Source organism: Bos indicus, chromosome 6 (assembly GCF_029378745.1).
Source record: "Bos indicus isolate NIAB-ARS_2022 breed Sahiwal x Tharparkar chromosome 6, NIAB-ARS_B.indTharparkar_mat_pri_1.0, whole genome shotgun sequence".
In the NCBI taxonomy this organism is placed as follows: domain Eukaryota; kingdom Metazoa; phylum Chordata; class Mammalia; order Artiodactyla; family Bovidae; genus Bos; species Bos indicus.
In genome coordinates this window covers 57,299,988-57,321,891 of record NC_091765.1, presented here as the reverse complement: position 1 = coordinate 57,321,891, position 21,904 = coordinate 57,299,988, and the positions used below count along the sequence as shown (strand labels likewise).

General features: G+C 43.4%; 1 protein-coding gene across 1 annotated transcript in view; it reads right to left on the bottom strand.

Annotated features, from left to right (window-relative positions):
- The window catches only part of NWD2 (NACHT and WD repeat domain containing 2), a 127,014-nt gene extending 109,803 nt beyond the window's left edge, over positions 1-17,211 (bottom strand). Inside the window, exon 1 of the mRNA XM_019962128.2 lies at positions 15,970-17,211. Coding sequence (XP_019817687.2) covers positions 15,970-16,120 — 151 coding nt within the window. The 5' untranslated portion in view covers positions 16,121-17,211. The remainder of the gene's footprint in view (positions 1-15,969) is intronic.
- Between the last annotated feature and the right edge of the window lie 4,693 nt (positions 17,212-21,904).

Below are 21,904 nucleotides of genomic sequence, written 5' to 3'. Positions count from 1 at the left end.
GACTCTTAGCGACCCCATGGACTGCAGCCTACCAGGCTCCGCCATCCATGGGATTTTCCAGGCAAGAGTACTGGAGTGGGGTGCCATTGCCTTCTCCGATGTGAGTACTAAATTTTAGTTATTTTACTGAAACTTAATTACTTAATAGTGACTTCGAGTCAGTTTAAGACTTGTTTATTATATTTGGAAGAGTTTTAAGAAAAGAATGCTTTCTATGTAGGGATCACTGTGTGTATACAACGTAAGAATTTAATCCTCAGGACTCCGTAAGATATACAATATAGGCGTTTTTTGTTCTGACAGAAAGACTGATATTTGAACCTGCCCCAGGTCGGACAGCTGGGAAACACTGGGCAGAATTGAATCCACGATGCCAGTGCTGTGATTCTTGGATGCTGTGGTATCACATGAAACCTGGGTCCTAGAAACCTGTACTGCCCTACCCCCATCTGCAGGTACTACAGGCAGGCAATTTACATTCGCATTTTGGGATCAGCTGAGTATAAAAAGGGACCCCTTTCCCGCTTATACAACAATAGAAACTGCCTGCAGAGCGTGAGTCTGCTTTAACACTATTCATAATATCAGCAAAAGTGAAAACCTTCTTGTTTTTCTTTTTGACACAGTGAAACAGACTGTAAGTTTCCAAAAGGAAAAGGGTAATGAACAACAAAAAGAAAAGATTATAAAATAAGTACTGGATCCAAAGAATGAGCTTCAAATATTTTTTAGAAATCTCAGTAAAAGAAGGAAAGCATTTAGCCAATGCTCTCAGTTCCTTTTCTTTAGATAATCATGTGAGGGACATGGAGTAAGGAAGGCTCCTGCCCAACTGCCCCCCTCCACCCGTCCTGATGATGCTCAGTATCCTGGCTCTCCTGCCCCAGAGGGACCAGACTGCCCAAGTATCCAGCCCTTTCCAAGGAACACCAAACACAAAGTTAAAAAACAAAACCTGTTTCTGTTTCAAAATTCTTAGATGCCAGGGCCTTCTCTTCCTGTTCCATTCTACTCTCAGATTTATAGAGCTGAATCAATGAACAAATGAATCAAGCCTTTCCAGATTCAAGTTATCATCCATCTAACTCTGGCTGGAATCATGTGTTCATTCACTCAAGAGCTCCATCTCCCCCTTCTCGTCATGCCTCCTCTCTACCTTCCTCTATCCCAAACATGGACAGGAACATCAATATTGTGCGGGGTTACAATAACCATCACACGCACACAAGAATGACCAGCTTATGCAAAGCTGGGTCATTCTATCAGAGTAGCCACTTGGAATGAGACAGGTTTCAATCATACATGAGATCTGTATTGAAATCTTTCCTTAGATAAAGACGGCTGCTCAGTTTTATCAAGAGTAGTCCTTCCCTCATAAATGTGGGCACTTCATGCTCTTTGGAACATCTGTGGCAAGCAAACTGTGCATCTAGATCTAAAAGATTAACAGGAGTTAAAAAGTGATCTCTGAACCCTCATGGAGATTTAAAGCAACATTAAAGGGATCCTTTATGTGTGAAAGAAGTGACAGTTTTTAGTAGAAGATTTTAGCACATCTGACATTACAAGGAGAAAATGCTAACTTTTTATTCTGAATGTCATTTTATTGAAATCTGCTTTCTACCTATAGTTTCAAGGGATTTTTTTTTGGGGGGGGGGCAGATGATTTTTAAAAAATAAGTTATAAGGTGTGGCTGCTCTATTATTTAAAGGTGCAACTTATTAACCTAATACCTCATAAACTGGGCTGAATTCATATTTATGTGTTATATCAACATTTTAAAAATACACTGCTTTAATATAGTTTCCTCTAGTTAAAGCATATATGATTATATAGGTGGCATAATTTGAGAATAAGGACCCATTTCATACCACAATTTACAAAGAAGCAGCTATTCAAGTAATTCTCATTTCCTTATAAACTAAAACCTCTTTTCTGTATTGCCTAGGGCTTTTCACAAATTCTGATTCAGGATGTTTAAGTCCCCGCTACTTTTCAGGTATTGTTTTAGGCGCTTATGTATAGTATTTCATTTATTTCTCAAGCTCACCTTGGAAGGAGGTTTTTATTACGCTCAACTCTCAGAAGCTGGAGGGGCAATGAAACTTGAGGAAATTAGAAGACTTACCCAACATTTTAACAAATCTCAAGATACAAATCCAGATCTACCCCACAAACTCACCTTAGCTGGTCCACACTACACTGGGTTTGTTCATTTTACCACTTTTACTTATTGATTACTGTATAACAAATAAAAATCGCTGGCTTAAAATAATCATTTTTCTCTTGAAGCCGCAATTTGGGCAGGTTTTAGTTGGGAGAAGGTCTCTGCTCCATACAGTATCCATCAGCTGGGCAGACTGTAGGTATGGGAAGAAGTGGGGGTAGAGACCTGCTTCCAAGACAGCTCCTCCTCCTTGCCCACAAGATGGTGCTACCACTCACTTGTCTTAAGGGATCTCTCCAAGGAGGTCGCACAGAGTCGGACACGACTGAAGCGACTTAGCAGCAGCAGCAGCAGCCAAGGAGGTCTGTGTGTGCTCAGTCTTGTCCAATTCTTTGTGACCCCATGGATTGTTGTCTGAAAGACTCTTCTATCTATGGGATTTTCCAAGTAAGAATACTGGAGTGGGTTGCCATTTCCTTCTCCAAGGGATCCTCCCAATCCAGGAATGAAACCTGTGTCTCCTGCATCTTCTGTATTGGCAGGCAGATTCTTTACCACTGAACAACTTGGGAAGCCTCCAAGGGTGACTGGGGTCTAAAGAACTGGTGCTTCAAGAGACAGAAAATAAAGGGGCCAGTTTCTAAGAGCCTGGACTCAGAAACTGGCACTGTGCCATTTCTTCTGCACCCTGTTGGTCAAAAACAGCGTCTAGATTCAGAGAGAAGTCCATTTCCCACCTGTGAAGGGGAGGTATGCCAAAAAACTGGGAGACCCATGTGACAAGAACCTCGCAGCCTCACCCTTTATAAGATTCCTAATTCAGAGTAATTTCATTAAATTATGAAATTCGTATTTTACAAAGGCTCTCATCCCCCTTGAGTTTGCAGATACATACTTACAGATGGTAGCTTCTCAGAGGTGGGAGCCTCTGGATCTGTCTACATTTCTCCTACATGTTCCTTTTTATTGTTATCATAATTGATACTCTACATAGATTATTTGGGCTTCTGAACATCTTTTCAGCGTTCTCATCATGCGCAAATGGACCAGTTTCCCCGCTGGGCCCTCCACTCCAGTTCAGAGGTCTCTTTCTTAGATTAGATACATCCTGGCTTTTCCCTTTTAACTAAATTTGACCAGCTCATGCTTGACTGGGATATCAGATATGACAGTTTGATTCCAATTATTCCAACTGACCTTTGCACGCAAACATCCCCCTCACAGTGCTCCTATTCCTGACAGTTGTGGTGGTCCTGCCTCCTAGATGGATGAGCCTAAAGAATAAAGGGAGCAGTATGGACCTCTTACTTCCTTTGTAACTCTGCACACCAACCAGTTCAGAGTCTGGTCTATGCAATGCCTAGCCAATAAATATTTCAGCTGATGCTCAGAATAAAATCTGAAGGAAATATACTCAGTGACAAGAAACCCTCTGAATGACACGATACATAATGGATCAGATTAAGCATTATGAAGGACACCCTTTCAATTTTGTGATTTCATTTCTGAGTTAGATTCTGTAATCACTCTTGGAATAAGACACCTGACATCTGGGCTTTGCTCTCTGTTTTAAGTGTACCCATGTCAAAGCTTTAAAATACTCTGGAATGAAAATGAGATTTCAAGGAAGTATTTCCTTGGAAGTGGGTATTATTCCCTTTGAATTGGATCCACAGCTGCAATTTTTTTAATCCTTTCATTAACTCAGTATTCAGTTCAGTAGCTCAGTTGTGTCCGACTCTTTGTGACCCCATGGACTGCAGCACACCAACTCCCAAAGTTTACTCACGTCCATTGAGTCAGTGATGCCATCCAACCATCTCAACCTCTGTTGTCACCTTCAATCTTTCCCAGCATCAGGGTCTTTTCCAATGAGTCACTTCTTCGCATCAGGTGGCCAAAGTATTGGAGTTTCAACTTCAACATCAGTCCTTCCATTTCCTTTAGGATGCACTGGTTGGATCTCCTTGCAGTCCAAGGGACTCTCAAGAGTCTTCTCCAACACCACAGTTCAAAAGCATCAATTCTTCAGTGCTCAGCTCTCTTTATACTCCAACTCGCACATCCATACATGACCACTAGAAAAACCATAGCCTTGACTAGATGTACCTTTGTTGACAAAGTAATGTCTCTGCTTTTGAATATGCTGCCTAGGTTGGTGATAACTTTCTTTCCAAGGAGTAAGCGTCTTTTAATTTCATGGCTGCAGTGACCATCTGCAGTGATTTTGGAGCCCGAAAAAACAAAGTCCGCCACTGTTTCCCCATCTATTTGCCATGAAGTGAAGGGACCAGATGCCATGATCCTAATTTTCTGAATGTTGAGCTTTAAGCCGACTTTTTCAACTCTCTTCTTTGAGTTTCATCAAGAGGCTCTTTAGTTCTTCACTTTCTGCCATAAGGGTGGTGTCATCTGCATATCTGAGGTTATTGATATTTCTCCTGGCAATCTTGATTCCAGTATTATACAAATTGTTTTCCTAACTATATAATAGCCAACATACTTTAATTTGTAGAATGAATTCTGTTTAATTGCAGCAAAATTATGATATAAGCTAAATCCCTGAAGTGATAGCTATCTTTAAATCAATATCACCTCACTTTTAGATTGTACGTAACTCAACACCTAGGATCTTTGTGAGCCATCTACCACAAGACTTACTTTTATTTAAATCATATGACCATTAACAAAAAGACTTACAAGAATCTGAGTTGAAAAGACTGGCCAGCATACTTTGTCATACCCAATTACTTTGTAGCTGAATTCCTGTTACTCTGTAGGAATTTCAACATTAACCATTTTCAAAGGTGTTTGTGAGTTTGCACTTTTTCTTTTTAGTTGTGTATTGTGGCATATCAATGTATCCCAAAACTTAGTGATTTAAAACAAACTATTTCTAGACAGATAAAGTGACTTTTTCCAAAGCCTTGCTAAGCACTTACCCTATGAAAGTATTCTGATATGCATATTTGCATGTAATTGCTTCTTTTACATTTAAGATATGTAACACCCTATTGTTCACTGTCTTCTCTTCTATTAAGATATTTCACAGTGATATAATTTGGGCTATGCCAAACTAGATATCCAATTTAAATGGTTCTGGGTAACTGAAGGCTTTCATCATGTATGAATGCTTAAGTGGAAATAAGTGAATATCTGTGTTAGGCAAGAAGCCTTTCTTCTCCTAACTGGAAGTTTCTTCTGGAGTGGAAGGCTCCTGGCCTCTCTTTTCTGTCTCATTTACCCTCCCCAGAGCTCAGGTGGGAAGTTAGAAGGTGACTTATTTGACTGGAAAATGTAGGAAGAATAAAGCAGGCAAGCTTAACCCACCTGCTCACCCCTCTCATGGGGAATGGACCTGTTTGTCCTCGGAGAGCGTGGGTATGCGCCAGGCTTCAGGTTCTATGAAGCAGACCCCCCCACCCCCCGCCCCGCCTTGCCCCTCACACCAGTGTTGGAATGGAAGATTGTCCAATTCTTGTATTTAGTGTTAGGAGGTACAAAAATGCTCTGCGTTATCTTTATCACCAGCAGTGGTGATAATTTATCTCCTATCTGCATAGCCTTTGGTCTTTTTTCCCCTCATTTCAGAATCTGCAAGGTTTTAGAAGGGTGGAATTTACAGACTCACTGTCCAGCCTTAACAAATCATCATCGTCACAACAATTATCATTATTAGCAATGCTTGTTGAGCATTTGCTATGTTTCAGGTTATGAATTTACTACATTTTCATGTATTATGTCATTTAATACAGTTATGTCAAAGACATAACTGGGGGTTTCCGCAGCTTTTATAGTTGGCCATCATGAAAACCTCTCCTGCCTACATGTACATGTCTCTCCTGACATCATGAGATGGAGTCTACTTCCTAAGACTTTTTTAAGATCCCTTTGACTCTGGTCTTACCTTAATGACTCACACAGATGGGATGCAGGTACAGAGATGTTCTGGGACTTCCAAGCCCAGGCCTGAAGAGGCCTGGTAGCTTCCACTTCCTTTCTCTGGGAAAGCAATCCCTACAATGAATCCAAATGATGAGAAAAAGCTGGAGTGAGCAAGCCCTCATGGAGGAGCACAGAGGAGCCAGATGCAGGAGGGAGAAATGGTAAATCGCTGGTTTAAGTCACTGAATCTTGGGGCGAGTTGGTACACAGGCATGTATGCTAAGTCACTTCAGTTGTGTCTGACTTTGTGATCCTATGGACCGTAGCCTGTCAGGCTCCTCTGTCCATGGGACTCTCCAGACAAGAATACTGGAGTGGGTTGCTGTGTCATCCTCCATGGGATCTTCTGGACCCAGGGATCGAACCCACGTCTCTTATGTCTTCTGCACTGGTAGGCAGGTTCTGTACCACTAGTGCCATCTGGGAAGCCTCTGGTTGATACACAGCAATAGACAACTGAAACAAAATACGAACTTGCAGAAAATCTTTAAAATGGCAATTAACATCACTGCTATGGTGTTACAAGAGTTTTTAAAAATCAGTAGATGATTTATTGGGCTTCCCAGGTGGCTCAGGGGTAAAGAATCCACCTGCAATGCAAGAGACTCCGGTTTGATCCCTGATTCAGGAAGATCTCCTGGAGGAGGGTATGGCAACCCACTCCAGTATTCTTACCTGGATAATCCCACAGACAGAGGAGCCTGGCAGGCTACAGTCCACAGGGCCACAAAAAGTCAGATAAGACTGAAGTGGCTGAATATGCACGCAGCATGCACAGATGATTTGTTAAACCATAAAGTCATAATCTATTTGTATACAGAGTACCTATACGGCCCAATATTGGAGTGGATTGCCATTCCCTTCTGCAGAGAATCTTCCCGACCCAGGGATGGAACCTGGGTCTCCTGCATTGAAGGCAGATTCTTCACTGTCTGAGCCACCAAGAAGTCCTATTAAATCATAAAATCACGGTCTATTTGTATAGAGTACCTATATGGCCCAAGTCACACTTTCCATTCAGTGTCATTCTAAATGAGCCACTTTCAAAGGACAAAAAATACCATCACCTCAATACATCACCTCCACTCTTATTCAAAAGGAGAAAAGCTCTTTGTGGAATAATCAAGATTATCCCTCTTTATTCCCTGTAGAGATCTCCCACCTCTTTGCCTCAGGTTCAATTATCCTGTAGAAGTTTCTACATCCTGGTTCTACTCCTTCCTCTGGGGAGCCCTCCCAAACCCTCACTCTTGAGCCCCAAGCTGGCTTACTCCTCAGTGTCTTTTCACTTCTCTGCTCATATTTTAGCTCTGTGCTCATCACATATATTTTTATCATTCACGTAAATTCTGTGAGAGCAGAGACCTGGCCTGTTTTGTTACTGTTGTATTCTTAGCACCAGAACAGCACCCATAGGGAGTGGGTGCTCTGTGAACACCTACTGGCTGTGGAAGCAAACGAGTGCATGTAACTGCTTCTTGCCAGATACTGTTTCTTGGGGTTGAGGATCCATTACCACGCCTTTCACCCTCTCCCTTGGGGCACAGCGGCTGGAAGCCTAGAGGTTCCTGGTCACACCTGCTGCCAGGGTCCACAGGTAATCCCGCTCGGCCAGGGGGACACATCTGTGTGAGATCTGGAGGGCTAGGGAAGCCAAGAGGTTCTTCTGTCACCAGCTGTGGTGGCTGACATGCAGGTTCAGCAGATAAGGGTACTTGGAGAAACCAGCCAGCTACCGAGTCTCCAGCGGTGTAGACTGGCAGTGGCTTCTACATTCTCCTGTCCTCTGGGTGACAGCTTTGGCAATGTGACCTAAATGCCCAATAGTGCCCCTGACTTTCACTTCTCTGACCCTCACAATGTTTGGGGGGAAACATCTAGTTCCTGAACATATCTGGAATGCTCTTCATTTTTACTGCTGAGTTCTGACTGATGCCTCGGCAGATGGCATTCCTTAATTCCTTGTTCCTCTCGGCACTTCCATACCCACAGGGTGTCTGGATCACAGTGGAAACTTAAAGAGAATAACAGCAAATAATGCTTAACAAGTGTCCAGCACTGTTCTAAGTAAGTTACATCTATTAACTTATTTCAACTACTCAATAACCCTCTTAGGCAGAGTTCTCTTTCAGAGATTATGAAACTGAGAACAAAGACGTTAAACAACTTGCTTAAGAAATCACTTCATTAAATGGTGCATTGAGGAAGGGTAAATCCCAGCTAGTCTGGCTCTCAAGTCTGTTATTGTTGTTTAGTCCTAAGTCATATCCAACTTTTGTGACCCCATGGACTATAGCCCACCAGGCTCCTCTGTCCATGGGAATTCCGAGGCAAGAATACTGGAGTAGGTTGCCACTTCCACCTCTAAAGGATCCTCCCAGCCCAGGGACTGAACCCCCATCTCCTACATGGCAGGTGGATTCTTTACCACTAAGCCATCTGTAGTCTCTCCTGCCTGAAAAATGTTTGCTGAAGGACCAGAAGATTCAACTATTAAAATTTTAGAACTCATTTATTATAAACATCTTGTGTGCATTTATTGTAAAATAGCAGTTTGCAATATTCTCATTTAAGACTCTTAATTTTGAAAGATGTTTCAGCCTATCAAAAGCGTGTATGTGTGTATATATAACACACTTCTTATTGTGCCTAACTGTATTTTTTTCAATAACTCATAAAACAATGAAAAAATTATGGAGCTTGGAAATTAGCATTGTAGGAAAAGAAAGAAGAACCATGGTGAAGAATATTCACAAATTTCTTGTGGTTTTCTTGATGCATATCTTTCTGCCTCTTGTCTGAGAACACAAGTTAAGGTCAATGGCCACTGGCTGCAGCAACTGTAGGGAATAGATCTCTTGTTATTTTGACTTCTGCCAACTGGAGAATAAGGTTTCCTATATAAGATTCCAAAGGAATGGGGAAGAGGGCTCTGTGGCGAAGAATCCACCTACCGATACAGAGACACGAGTTCGATCCCTGGTCCTGGAAGATTCCACATGCTCTGGAAGAACTAAGCCCATGCACCAAACTACTGAAATGCACAATTAATGAGCCCAGGTGTTGCAAGTGCTGAAGCCCAAACACCCTAGAGCCCATGCTCTGCAACAAGAGACGCCACCGCCATGAGAGGCCCGCACATCACAACTAGAGAGGAGTCCCTACTCACCCCAGCTAGAGAAAATCCCGTGCAGCAGTGAAGACCCAGCATAGCCAAAAATAAATAAATAAAATTATTTTTTAAAAAGAAATGGAGAAGAGAGTCAGGAAAGATGCAAAGACAAGTCAAGTAAAAAACCTAAGTGGGGATGGGCTCAGGTTCTTATCATTAACATTGTGTACAACCTTCAAAGATGATCTGTGTTTGTGTGGGAGTGGGGGGATGAACAAAAAAAAGGTGCTAGAGATAGCTCTGTCTCCACTGCAGATGTCTCTTGACACACAGAGGGATCCACTAGTAGCCCTGAATAGGGCTGGCATTTATCCCTCGGGGAGAAGTGTCTTTATCTGATGGCTGCATTTGGAAGGAAAATTTGGGCACAAATAACCCAGCCCCTTCTTTCTCTCTTGTAAGCAAACCTGTCATTCTCAGCTCCTCCATATCATACATTTTAAGGGGTCAGCTCTGTCCATGATGGGGGAGGGGAGAGTCTGGTCTGTCCATCGCTGTAGTGACTTACTTAGTCTGTACAGTTCAGAGGCTCAGTACTGGGAAACCCACTTGCCTAAAGTTAAAAGCTATATTTCCCAATAAAGATCCACAGCCCTTATTTGAAATGACAAAATCCCCCAAGAATCGAAAACAAAATTTTCCTTAATTCATTTGGCAGCAAAACCTGAAGTGACCTGACTCCTGGTGGCAAAACCCAACCTTATGAAGATGAAGCCACTTATAGTCCTTATTACCCTTCTTAGAGCTTTGTGTCCAATATAGTAGCCAATAGCCACAAGAGTCTATTCAAATTTAAGTCAGTTACTATGAAATGACATTAAAAATTCAGACTCTTAATCATACTAGCCAAGTTTCAAAAGCTCAATAGCCATATGTAACTAGTGCTCGCACATAGGATAATACAGATAAGACCCTCAGCATTGCAGAAAGTTCTACGGTATAGCACTTAGTCATGTTTTCTTATAAACACATTCGTATCTGGTTATAGGATATTAGTAACAATATATGTACCATTTTTGCCCTAAATCTAAAAAATGTGGAATTGTAAAATCACATCTGGCTCAAAGGATCACAGATAAGGAGCACTGGCCTGCTTCAGCTTTTATTAGTAACAAAGGCAAGTTTTTGGTTTTTCTTCAGCTTTACATTTTACGTATTATTGACTAAGGGCTGTGTCTCCCAAAATTCACATGTTGAAGTCCTAACCCCCAATATGATGATATTTTGGGGTGAAGCCTTTGTGAGATAATTAGATGAGGTCATAAGACGGGATTCTTAGCCTTAGAAAAAGAGACATAAAAGTTCTCTTTCTACCATATGAGGACAAGGCACACACTGGAGAGAGAAAGCCACAAGCCAGGGGACACCAAGGATTGGCATGAAAGTAGAAAGAGGCAGAGAAAGGTTCTTCCCCAGAGCCTTCCCGTGGGAGCACAGCCCTGCCAACAGCTTGATTTCAGGCTCCAGACTTCAGAATCATAAGACTGTAGATTTGTGTTATTTAAAGCCCAATCTGCGGTAATTTGTTACGGCAACCCTAGGAAATTAAGAGACCTCTGGCACCAACAAGTGGTGTGCTGCTGTAACAAATATCTAAGAATGGAGAAGCAACTCTGGAACAGGGTAGAAGCTGGAAGAGTTTTGAGGTGTGCACTAGAAAAAGCCAAGAATGCCATGAGGGACTGATAAAGGGGACTCTGGTGAGGCTCAGAAAAAGGAGAGTTGGAGTGACAGCTATTCAGAGAACACATAAATAATCATCACCAGACTATGGATAACAAAGGCCTTCAAAGGCCTTCTTGGGAGGATACAGAAATGAGGAACAAGTTTTGGGCAATGGAGGAAAAGTTATTGTTATAGCAAAGAACTTGGCTGAACAATATTCTAGTGTTTTGTGGAAGACAAAGTAGAACCAATGAAAGTAGAACCAATGAAACAGATAGTTAGCTAAGGAGATTTTTAAGAAAGTTTTGCAGGAGTACCTTGGTTTGTTTATAGTAAAATGAGAAAGAGATGAACTAAAGAACTAATTTTGTTAAGTAAAAGGGAATCAGAACTTGATGATCTTGAAAGCTCTCAGCCTATCCATATTGCAAAAATATGTGGAGGTATGCTCTGAAAAGCACAGTAAGGGTGTGGTCACACAACCATTTGGTAAAGAAATGAGGATGGGTGTGAACCATGGGCCCCTCCCCTGGCAGAAGCATGGCCAGTGTGAACTGGTGGAGACAGGATGACAGAAAGGAAAGCTGTCAGACCTACAGGACTGGACCACAGGGCTTCTGCCTGTGAACATGGGTTATTCTTCGAGACAGAGGAAGAATGACCCCAAAGATTCAGAGAGCATCAGGGCTGCTTCCTTGGTTTCAAAGCTGAGGGATGGCATCACCTGGAGTTCAATAGGAGAGGTGGCCTCTGCCTAAAGCCTTGGGGGCAGGGCCTCCTGGGACTTTGGTGGGTGACTCCTTCCTTGCAGACATAAGAGGAGAGACAAACACTCTAGTGGGTCCAGAAGGCAAAGCATCAATCCAAAAAGGAATATTCTAGAGCCGCAAGACCTAATGGTATTTGCCTTGCTGGGTTTTTTTTTTTTTTTAGTTTGACATTTTAGTTCCTCATTTTTATGGTTTTCTCTGACCCTAAGCTTTTTTTTTTTTAATTTTATTTTTAAACTTTACAATATTGTATTAGTTTTGCCAAATATCGAAATGAATCCGCCACAGGTATACCTGTGTTCCCCATCCTGAACCCTCCACCGTCCTCCCTCCCCATACCATCCCTCTGGGTCGTCCCAGTGCACCAGCCCCAAGCATCCAGTATCGTGCATCGAACCTGGACTGGCGACTTGTTTCATACATGATATTAGACATGTTTCAATGCTATTCTCCCAAATCTCCCCACCCTCTCCCTCTCCCACAGAGTCCATAAGACTGATCTATACATCAGTGTCTCTTTTGCTGTCTCATACACAGGGTTATTGTTACCATCTTTCTAAATTCCATATATATGCATTAGTATACTGTATTGGTGTTTTTCTTTCTGGCTTACTTCACTCTGTATAATAGGTTCCTTTGGACTTGCATGGAACCCTTCGTCCCTTCTTTCCTACTGCTCTAGTTTCTCCCTTCTGGAATGAGAAACTATATCCTACACCTGGCTCCTCGTTGTGTATTTGGAAGCACATAACTCATCTAACAGCTTCACAGCTGGAAGGGAATTTTGTTTCAGGATGAATCCTATCTGGAGTCTCACCCACAAATCATTTAGATGAGACTTTGGACTTTAGAGTTAATGCTACTGTTTGCAGCTTTGGGATGGAATAATGTACTTGGCATGCAAAGAGGACATGAATTTGAGGGATCAGGGGCAAAGACTTGAATGTTTGTCCCCACCCTTCCCCCCAGTTCATATGGTGAAGCCCTGACCCCCAATTTGATATCTGGAAGTGAGGCCTTTGGGAGGTAATCAGGTTTAGCTCAGATCATGAAAGTGGGGTCCCCAATATGAGATTAATGTCCTTGTATGAAAAGGAGCCTTGGGTAAGACTTGAAGCAGAGAAGAGGAGTATTATTTAACAGGCCTCTCAAATTTCAATCATAGGGAGAGAGCTGTGAAGGCTCCTCTTCTCCACATCTTCATGGACAATTCAATCCAGAATAATCACACTGGAGAATTTTTATGTTTTAGAATCACTGTTCCAAGGAGGTATAAGTGCCATTCTGGCAGAGAGACAGTGACTAAATGACTAGAAAAATTCTAAGGATTAATAAAGATGCCACAGATGGGACAGCTACATTGGTGGGAGGTGGGACTAGATGAGATCCAAAACCCATCCACGTAGGAGAATTGGGGACAGTTACAGCCTCCCTCATGCTGGTTCTTACCCAGTGTCTATCACATGGTGAGAACAAGTCAGATGTAGATATACTTCTGAACAGGAATATGTCCATTAGAATTAAAAAAATCTTGAAATTTCCTTGAATGCTTGTAAAGCTACCTTTTCATGGGGGTACAGTGGGTCAGGGCAACCATGGTCCCTTCCTGCTATTCAGCTTCTTGGGGCTGTCAGGCTTCAAGAGGAAGACCAGAATTACTGACTACAGCCAGCTGATTTTCTTGTTCATATGAGTGTAGATATTTATAGAAATTGGACACTAATCTAGGCTGGGCCAAAGAGTACCCTGCAGGCTTTGGCTTATTTCATTCTGCTAGTTTAACCTGGTGCCTCTGTTTTCTCATCTGTAAAATAGGAAGAACACCCTCTTGTCCACCATCCTTTGATGGTGTTTGAGAGCAAAACCTGAATGAGCCAATCTATGTTCTAAAGACATGTATTATTTTAAGTACTGATAGGGAAATGCCACACAAGCCTTGTAAAGCAATCAAAGGGAGACCCTTGCTGGATTCTTAAACTGCTATGAGCTCACAGACAAGCTTTTATCTAGAGCATAAATTGGATTTCCGCTGGTAAAGGAAAGCATGAGATAATATTCTCTGTCTTAATTTGACAGTGGAGAGGCTCTTGAGTATTGGCCAACAATCTAATATTGGATCACACCAAAACACAACCATTTGCTTCCTGAGTCATATCCATAAAGATCTTGCAGTAAAGTGCTGTCTTGGACAGAGCATTTACGGAGATTGCAAAGCCTCATGTTCAGGCTCTTAAAAAAAAAAAAAAAAACCCATCTCCATCTTTTCTATTTAATATACCCTGGACTCTCCTTTTGGGATAAAACTTGAAGTCCTACCGCTATTGCAATTTCTCAGGGTAAGATTCACATATCTGGTCTTGTAAGATAAATGTGCAAGTTGCCCAGCTCAGTGACCAGAAGGCAAGATCCACCCCTCCCTCTTGTTTGCTGTCCTAAGATTAATACACACTAAAGTTTCTATTTCAAGAAACTTCAAAATTAACAGAATCATGTGTACAGGCTTAAGAAAAATAGCATTAATGGTGACTATTAATTCGATATTAATCTTATTTGATAAAAATTCACTATCACTGTTTATCCTAGAATTATTTTTACAAATTTAAAGAAAGGCAAACTACTGATGACATTAACAGACTTTCATTGTACTTTAAAAACAACTTGTTTAAAGAAAAATGTTACTTAGTTGGTTTTACATCAGCACATTTCAACTTGTCTCATGAGTGGCTTTTTTTTTTTTTTTTTAAGCTCAGGAAAATGATATTTTCTCGAAAACTTTAAAAACAACACGGAAACACTTAAGTTGCAGATTTTCTTAGATCCTGCAACAGGTTACACAGCTCCAGTTTTCTCTTTCCAGATTTAAGTAAAAAATCCTGTAAGACATATTTCAAATGACAGGAATTTTAAACAATGTACTGCAGCTGCCCTAAAGCCACCTTAATTATTGAGTTCCGTGAAACACAGTTGTAAACTGATAAACGACCATTCACACCCTCTCTGATGAGTGCACAGCTTTTCTAATACTCATCACTGTGGGTTATCTATATGATTCTTTTCCCAATCCTCTTTTCATAATTCGGACTTCACCCGAAATTGCTTCTAGTGTTTTTTGAAACAACTTTTTTGAAAGATATTTTTTATTGGTCCTCTGAATGCTTTTCACAAGCAACCAGAGTCTTGGGCTTTCACAAATGATGATTCTATCCAATGACTGAATAACTTTTTTTTTCCTCTTTACTTGTCAGACCCAAGGCTTGATAGAGTGCAGCAAAAGTAAGTTTCCGATAACAAACGTCTATTTAAGTCTTCTATAATCTCATCTTAGGGTCAAACATTTAGTTTTCTAGAAAAGAGCAAGTTACAGTTTTATCTGGTCCAAGTCAAATGCATCCTACCTTTTCTTCACTTACTGAGAATAAAAGTTAACATTTAGGACTGAGAACAGAAAGGCACAGGATGAGCAGGAGCGAGAAACTGACGACGCAGGGCTCAGTCGCTGTGGCTCGTGAATGTAATAAATCAACAAGTTTTCATTTAACAGCTACCAGGTGCCCAGACCTTAGCAGGAACACGACTGAGAAGGCCAAGTTCTAGACCGGGACGATCCAGCCTAAGAGCCAGCCATAGAGATGAGCTCATCCTGAACGCTCCACCTTGAAACCAGCGCCGGGCTGAGCGCCAGCCTGTTTTCGGGACCGCACAGCACATTTCCCCAAGATCTCCGTAGATCTTGGGTTCGCCAGGGTCTCCTCTGACCCTCAAGACCAAAGGCACCACTAGCACACCGGCAGAAGGCGAGGCTCAGAGAATCCTATGCTCCCACTTCGCCTCGGCCTTAACAAGTGGCTAAGGAGGGTGCCCCCATTCAGGAATCTGTCGCGGGGCCGAGAAAATTTATTTGCGTTTATAACCTCAGAGAAGAAACCGCTGAAGGGAAGAAATACGAGGTGGGGGTGGGGTGGCAGGATGAAGCTTCCAGAAGCGTCTGTTAATTTCTCCGATATTTCTTAGACCGACCGGCAGAAATAATGCAGGGGGCGAGAAATGGACACCCCAGGCAAAGTCAGCAAGCAGAAGAAACGAGCAAGGGAAGGAGAAAAGTGATTCTAATGAAATTCCCACGCGCTCAGGGCAGCCTCGGTGTGGTCCAGAGGCAGGGAGCGCGGGGGACGCCCGGTGTACCCGCTTGTGCCCTGGCACTTTCTCGGCTCCCGCCGCGCAGACGGACAAGAGCAAGCGAGGGACATACCTTCGGGGTTGGCGCTGATGAAGACCCGGACGCTACGGCCGGCTGGCACGAGGTGAGAAGGCAGGGCGGTGAGGTTCCCGGAGAAAGCCGCCCGCCGGAGCGCAGAGTCCCGGGGACAGGGCAGCTTGGTGCCCGCACCGGCCGGCCACATTGCCCTTAGGGAGGAATAGATGCCGACTCCTGCTCTCGGGTTCCTGCCCGCGGCTCCGCGGAACGGCTAGGTAGATTCCCGCAGGCGGCGCCGCTCAGAGCCGCTCCGAACCCGAGGGGCCGCGGGAGAGCTCCGTGGCGCACACCACCGGCCGGCGGAGAGAGGCCATATGGACCTTCTGGCTCCTCTCGCCGCCTCCTCCGGCCCCTCTGGGCGTTCGCCTTCGCTCGCTGCCCCGGCTTAGCGCAGTAGCAGGAGGGAGCTGGAGGTCAGCGTGGCGGCGGCTACGCGCGCGGCGCCCCTTTGCGCCGGGAAGCGCCCGCGCCGGTCGCCGAGCCCGCGGCCATCTCCCCGCCCGCGCCCGTTGCAGGAGGAGGGGGCGGACAACGCGGCCGGGATGGAGCCGGCAAGTAGAGCGGACCAAACTTTATCTACAAAAGGCGTCTGGAGTTTACCGCCAGCTGCCTCCGGCGGGGCGCAGGAACATCCTGCGACTTAATTAAAGGGCGGCTGGGGCGCCGGGGGTCTCGGGCCGCTAGGGATCTCCCGAGCTTCTCTGAAGGCGAGCCCGGGCGCTCCTAGCTGCCTGCTCAGTGGAGGACGAGAAATTAGCTCAGGGTTTCTGCTACTCCTCCTCTAACTCTACTAGAGGTCAAACAAGCTCTGAGCATCTTCAAAAACGCACGCGTGCTGGTGTCTGCGCGTTTTTGCCTAAGTGCTGGGAATTTCGCCTCAAAGTTAGACGCACCGCGGAGCCCGGACCTCCAGGGTCCTAAGCACCAAAACTTGGGACCGTCTGGGGTGTCCTGGAGGGAGTATCACCGTCGCCCTTTTTATTGGCGCAGGTGGCCGCGTCCTGCCGCTCCGCTCGCTCCCCTCGCGCAGCAGAGCGGGGGTTCTTATAGCAAAGCAGCGCTGCTCACGTGCTCCTCGCCGCGTGGTCACGGAACCCTTCCTCGAGCTGATCTCCGCGGGGAGTCCTCCCGAGGTCTCTAAGGCTCCAGGGGGGTCCTTCCTGCCCCCGCCCCGGCGCATTCCCGGGCCATTCCTCCAGAGCCGAGGCTCCGGGACCCGCCGGAAGGGAGGCTGGATGCCGGGAGTCCCGCGCGGCATGGCGCGCGCCTGGGCACCGCAGGCTAGTGCGGACTCCGGGGAGCGCCTCCCAGCGCAACGTCCCGCAAAGTGCAGGTGGCCGCAGATTGGCGCAAGGTGCGAGAGATCAGAGTTGGCATAGGGCAGCTTTTCCAAGTCCGTGCAGAGCGTGAGTTGGGTTTACCTGAAGCGGATCTAACACGGCCAGAGCGGTTGCGGGGCTGTAAACCAGGGGTCGGGACGTGAGGTGGACAGTGCAAGGGATGACATGGGATGCAAAGGGACTGAACCTAAAATTGCCATCTCTGGGCCACACTCCACTGCACCTTCAAAATACTGCAAATCCCAGGGCACGCAGGAAGTGGGATTGTGAGGTGGGGTAAGGGAGGAGGGTGTTTTGGAACCTTAACTGGAGTTTGGTCTCCAAACCCCTGATGTTGAGCTTTAAGGCAGGAACAACTGTGTTTTAGAGAGGAAGAACAGCTTTTCCAAATCTTTGAGATTGTGGAGGGGGCGGGTGGGCACGGGGTGAAGACAGCCTCAGCTACCAGTTTTAGCCTTTGGCCTGGGGCTTCTGCTGTAGGCAGCTCCTGACATGCACTTCTGGCCCCTGCTGGTGGCAGTGAAGTCCTACGCACCGCTGCCTTTTGTTACCCCCACCGCAGCACCAACACACACTTTCGGGGTAACCATTTTGAAGAATTGTGTCTCTAGGTTTTTAAGGCTGCCTCTTCAGTACTGAGAACCTGAGGGCAGACAGCAGTTCTTACTTTGTAATTATTTGATGAAACCAATAAAGAGACCTTGAACATGCCCACGTATTCATTCAACTGATTTCCATTTAGCAGTTTATCTCCTTCCTCTCTCCAGCGTCATTACTCCCAGGTGGGGACATTCTCCAGTAGGAAGGGGAACTGTCTGAAAGCTCTCCTGATGTCCCAGGAGGTTTGGACTGGGCTCTCTGGAAGAGGTTATGAATATAGTATGTCTATTACAGTATCATTCTTTATGAATATACAGTATTTGTTGCTGGAGCCAGGACCACTTCATGCCACGTCTCCATGTTGTTTTATGGTGCAGAGTTGCCAGATTGTCGAGGACCTACCTGCCTCCCTTTCTTTCTCACTGCCCCCCTCCCCCATTTTGTGGTTTCTCTCTTAAAAATCAAATTAGTGTTTGTGTCTTCTGACCTTTGTTTCAGATCTCAGAGTATTTCATTTTCATAGGATGACTTTGAGAGTTTTGGCAGCCTCTGTAACCTAATTAACTGTTCTAGACAGGCCGAAGTTTAGCATCTGCCAGTGTCACTGCAGACCGAGGATGCAGAGGAGAGAGAATTTAACAGTATCTATGGGGCCAAGCTTCAGAAAGCTCCCGGCACAGTACAGCCAGCTTTGCATTAGGTAGAGCAGGCTGCTGTCTTGGGTTATTCGGGAGGTTTCTACATGAGGATACATGACCTCCCTGCCACATACACACAGACAGGCACACCCATTTACTTCTTCCATCCTGTCTCTTGCTAACATCGGGTAGCCTAAAACGAGAGATTCATTCATTAGCATGCAGATGGCATAAGGGAAGGCATGGTGCTAACACTTTGTTATGAATTAACTAGATATATTTCCCACCCTGTGGAACTAACTGTAGGCTATGGAAGTGGATAGTGGGGAAGGCGAGAAACTGGAAAGGCAAGGGAATGGGTGGGCATCAATGTGGAAAGAAGGTCCTGACTTACAGTGTCGAGATTGCTTTATCTGTTTAAAACACTTTACAAACATGTTATTATTACTCCCATTTTACATACACAAAAGAAACCCAAGTCTCAAAAAGGAGAAATGACTTGTCCAAGGTCATGTACTAGTTGATGCCCAGGCTGGAATCCAGGCTTTGGGGCCCTATCTCAGTAGTCTTTGCAGTACACCACCTCTGTTTTCTAATTTTGCCCAGGTCTGGTCCTGGCTGACATCTTTAGTAACCTGAACAATAGATGGTCAGGCCTGTGTTCACAGGTGTGGAAGACTGGTTATTATAGACCAAAATAGGAAAGAAGGTCTGCCGTAAGATCTCACAAGACTAGACACTTCCAGCTTTTATCTGTTGATCTGTTGATCTTCCAGCTGTTGATCTGATGACAAAGACTTCTAGATTCCTTGTTGTCTTTAGGTCCTGTTTTTTCCTCATAAGACCACAGGTAAACTCATATCATCCCTGAAGCTGGCTGGAGCATGTGGAAGAGCACCTGGAAATAGAAACTGGAAAATAAAAGTGGACTCAGGGCCAAACTTGTGATCAGGAAGAGGGATTCCCTTCTCTGTCCTCTCACTCACCCCAATTAGCAGACCAGAGGACCACAAAGAGGTTCCTATCTTTATAAAATAGTGATGCCAGCCCTTGATAAAAAAGGGCTGCTCAAAGGTAAAATAACTGCTATGTTTATTCTACTCATAATGCTAGAAGGATTCCTTGTTGTCAAGGAATTCAACTCCTGTCAGTATATAGATGATGCCCCCCCCAAAATAATTTTATAGAACAGGAGAAAAAGAACTACAATAATATTGATATGCTAAACATCTGTAAGCTAGACACTAAGACTCTGTATAAGACTTTTAATGGGTGTCTCATTTCATCCCCCTGGATCCCAAATACCTCTCTTATCTCTCCACTTGATAACCCTTGTATACCTCTTGTGATGTATGTACAGGTTGCTTGTTCCAAAGTCAATGGTATGCCAAAGTACCTCATCTCCTTCCCTTCCCCATGAAGCCTGGTGGCTTTTCACCCACCTGCATGGCTGTATCACCTGTTCAGTTTATCTTACTTAGATGATGGGGGTGGTGATTGTAAAGGACATAATCAGAGTCCCTGTGACTGACTCTGACTCAGCAGAAGAAAGATCCAAGTATTTACCTGCTTGTACAACAAATATTCTGGCCTGGATGCTTCTGAGCCAGTGTTCAGCATCTATCCTATTGTGGATAAAAGTGGGAATAGAACTCCTAGTGTTATAAAGATGACCAATAAAACACATACTGTTCTGTTTCATAAAATCTAGCTGTTGAAGCCAACTATGTGTTTTTGTGTGTCTGAAACTTGTAGAAGAGTACATTAAACTTAATGTTACATTAATTGTTCACAGTGGCTCCCTGATAAGGGTGATACATATTTGAATTTCTTTGCTAAAGTGAGAAATGGATTACACAGGGTCATTCAAACAAGGAGTTCATTTTCCAAAGTTCCAGCTCAGGATATCATCCAAACCATCAGGAACCCACTTGTTTACAAAATGGAAATTTTCAGTTTATGTGAGAATTTGTCACCATAATAATTTGCCGACAGAGATGGTTGATTCAGAGGTGTCTGCAGCATGATAGAATTCACAGCAGCTTGGTTTTAAATAAAGTTACACCTTTCTGAAATTGCTATCTGATGTTTTCATGACTCAGAAATTCTAACTTTATATCCACCCCCTTCCAAATCTGTTTAATGTATTTTTTGAGCCTTCTGCTTCTTGCAACCTTCTAAACAATTACATTGTTATGATAGCACAATGCACATCATACAAAGTAGAAGAAAGTAAGTTTCTTAATAAAAATTTATAGATTAGTTTATATTTCTAAATTAAATGTTTTATTTTTGTATTATGATCATCAAATATTTTTCCACCTCATGACATTCTTCTTCCATAATCTGATACTTACTTAGAGAATTACTTTTTACAAAGCACTTTCGTACCTGTTAACTCATTTTGACTCTAACCCCGTGAGGTAGGTTATGGATAAACTATACTTCTACCTCCTCCCTATTTTTCTAATATGAAAAAGCAGATCAAGCAATTTTAATGGCATGTCCCAGATCACTCAGTTGGTGGCTGGCAAAACCAGTGTCAAAACTAGATCTCTGGACACCAAACTATAGATTAATTATAATATCCCACATGGATACCAACACATAAGATACATTTAGCCAAATTGATGAATATCATTTGCATTTTTAGTTGTTAGAAAAACCAAATAATATAGGGTATAAAACATTCTACTTTGATAGCAATGTTAGCTACATTGCTGATTTACACTAATTTTTATATTTTCACTGAGTCAAAGATAAACTCCATATCCTTTAATTCTATGAACAGTTTCAAAGATGAGTACAAGAGGCCCAGAGAATTTAAATTGAATGTATTGAATATACATCCAGGAGGTGGAATTGCTGGATCATATGATAGTTCTATTTTTAATTTTTGAGGACTCTCCATACTGATTTCCATAAAAGCTGTACCAATATACCTTCCTACCAATAGTGTACAGGGACTGATTTTTCTCCTCGTCCTGTCAACATTAGTCTTTCATATTTTAAATACCAACCTCCCTAGTAGGTGTGAGTTGATATCTTATTGTAGTTTTGATTCACGTATCCTGGACAGTTAATGATCTTGTCATATATCCACTTGTACGTCTTCTTTGGAGAAATACTGATTCAGTTAGTTGCCTGTGTTTTAATTGGGTGATTATTATTATTGTTTTGCTATTAAGTTGTTTGAGTTTCTTATATATTTGTTGCATTAATTCATTATAAGATATATGGCCTACAAATATTTTCTCCCATTCTGTTGGTTTGCTGATGATTTCCTTTGCTGTGCAAAAGCTTTTTAGTTTGATATAATATCATATGTTTATTTTTGTTTTTGTTGCCTGT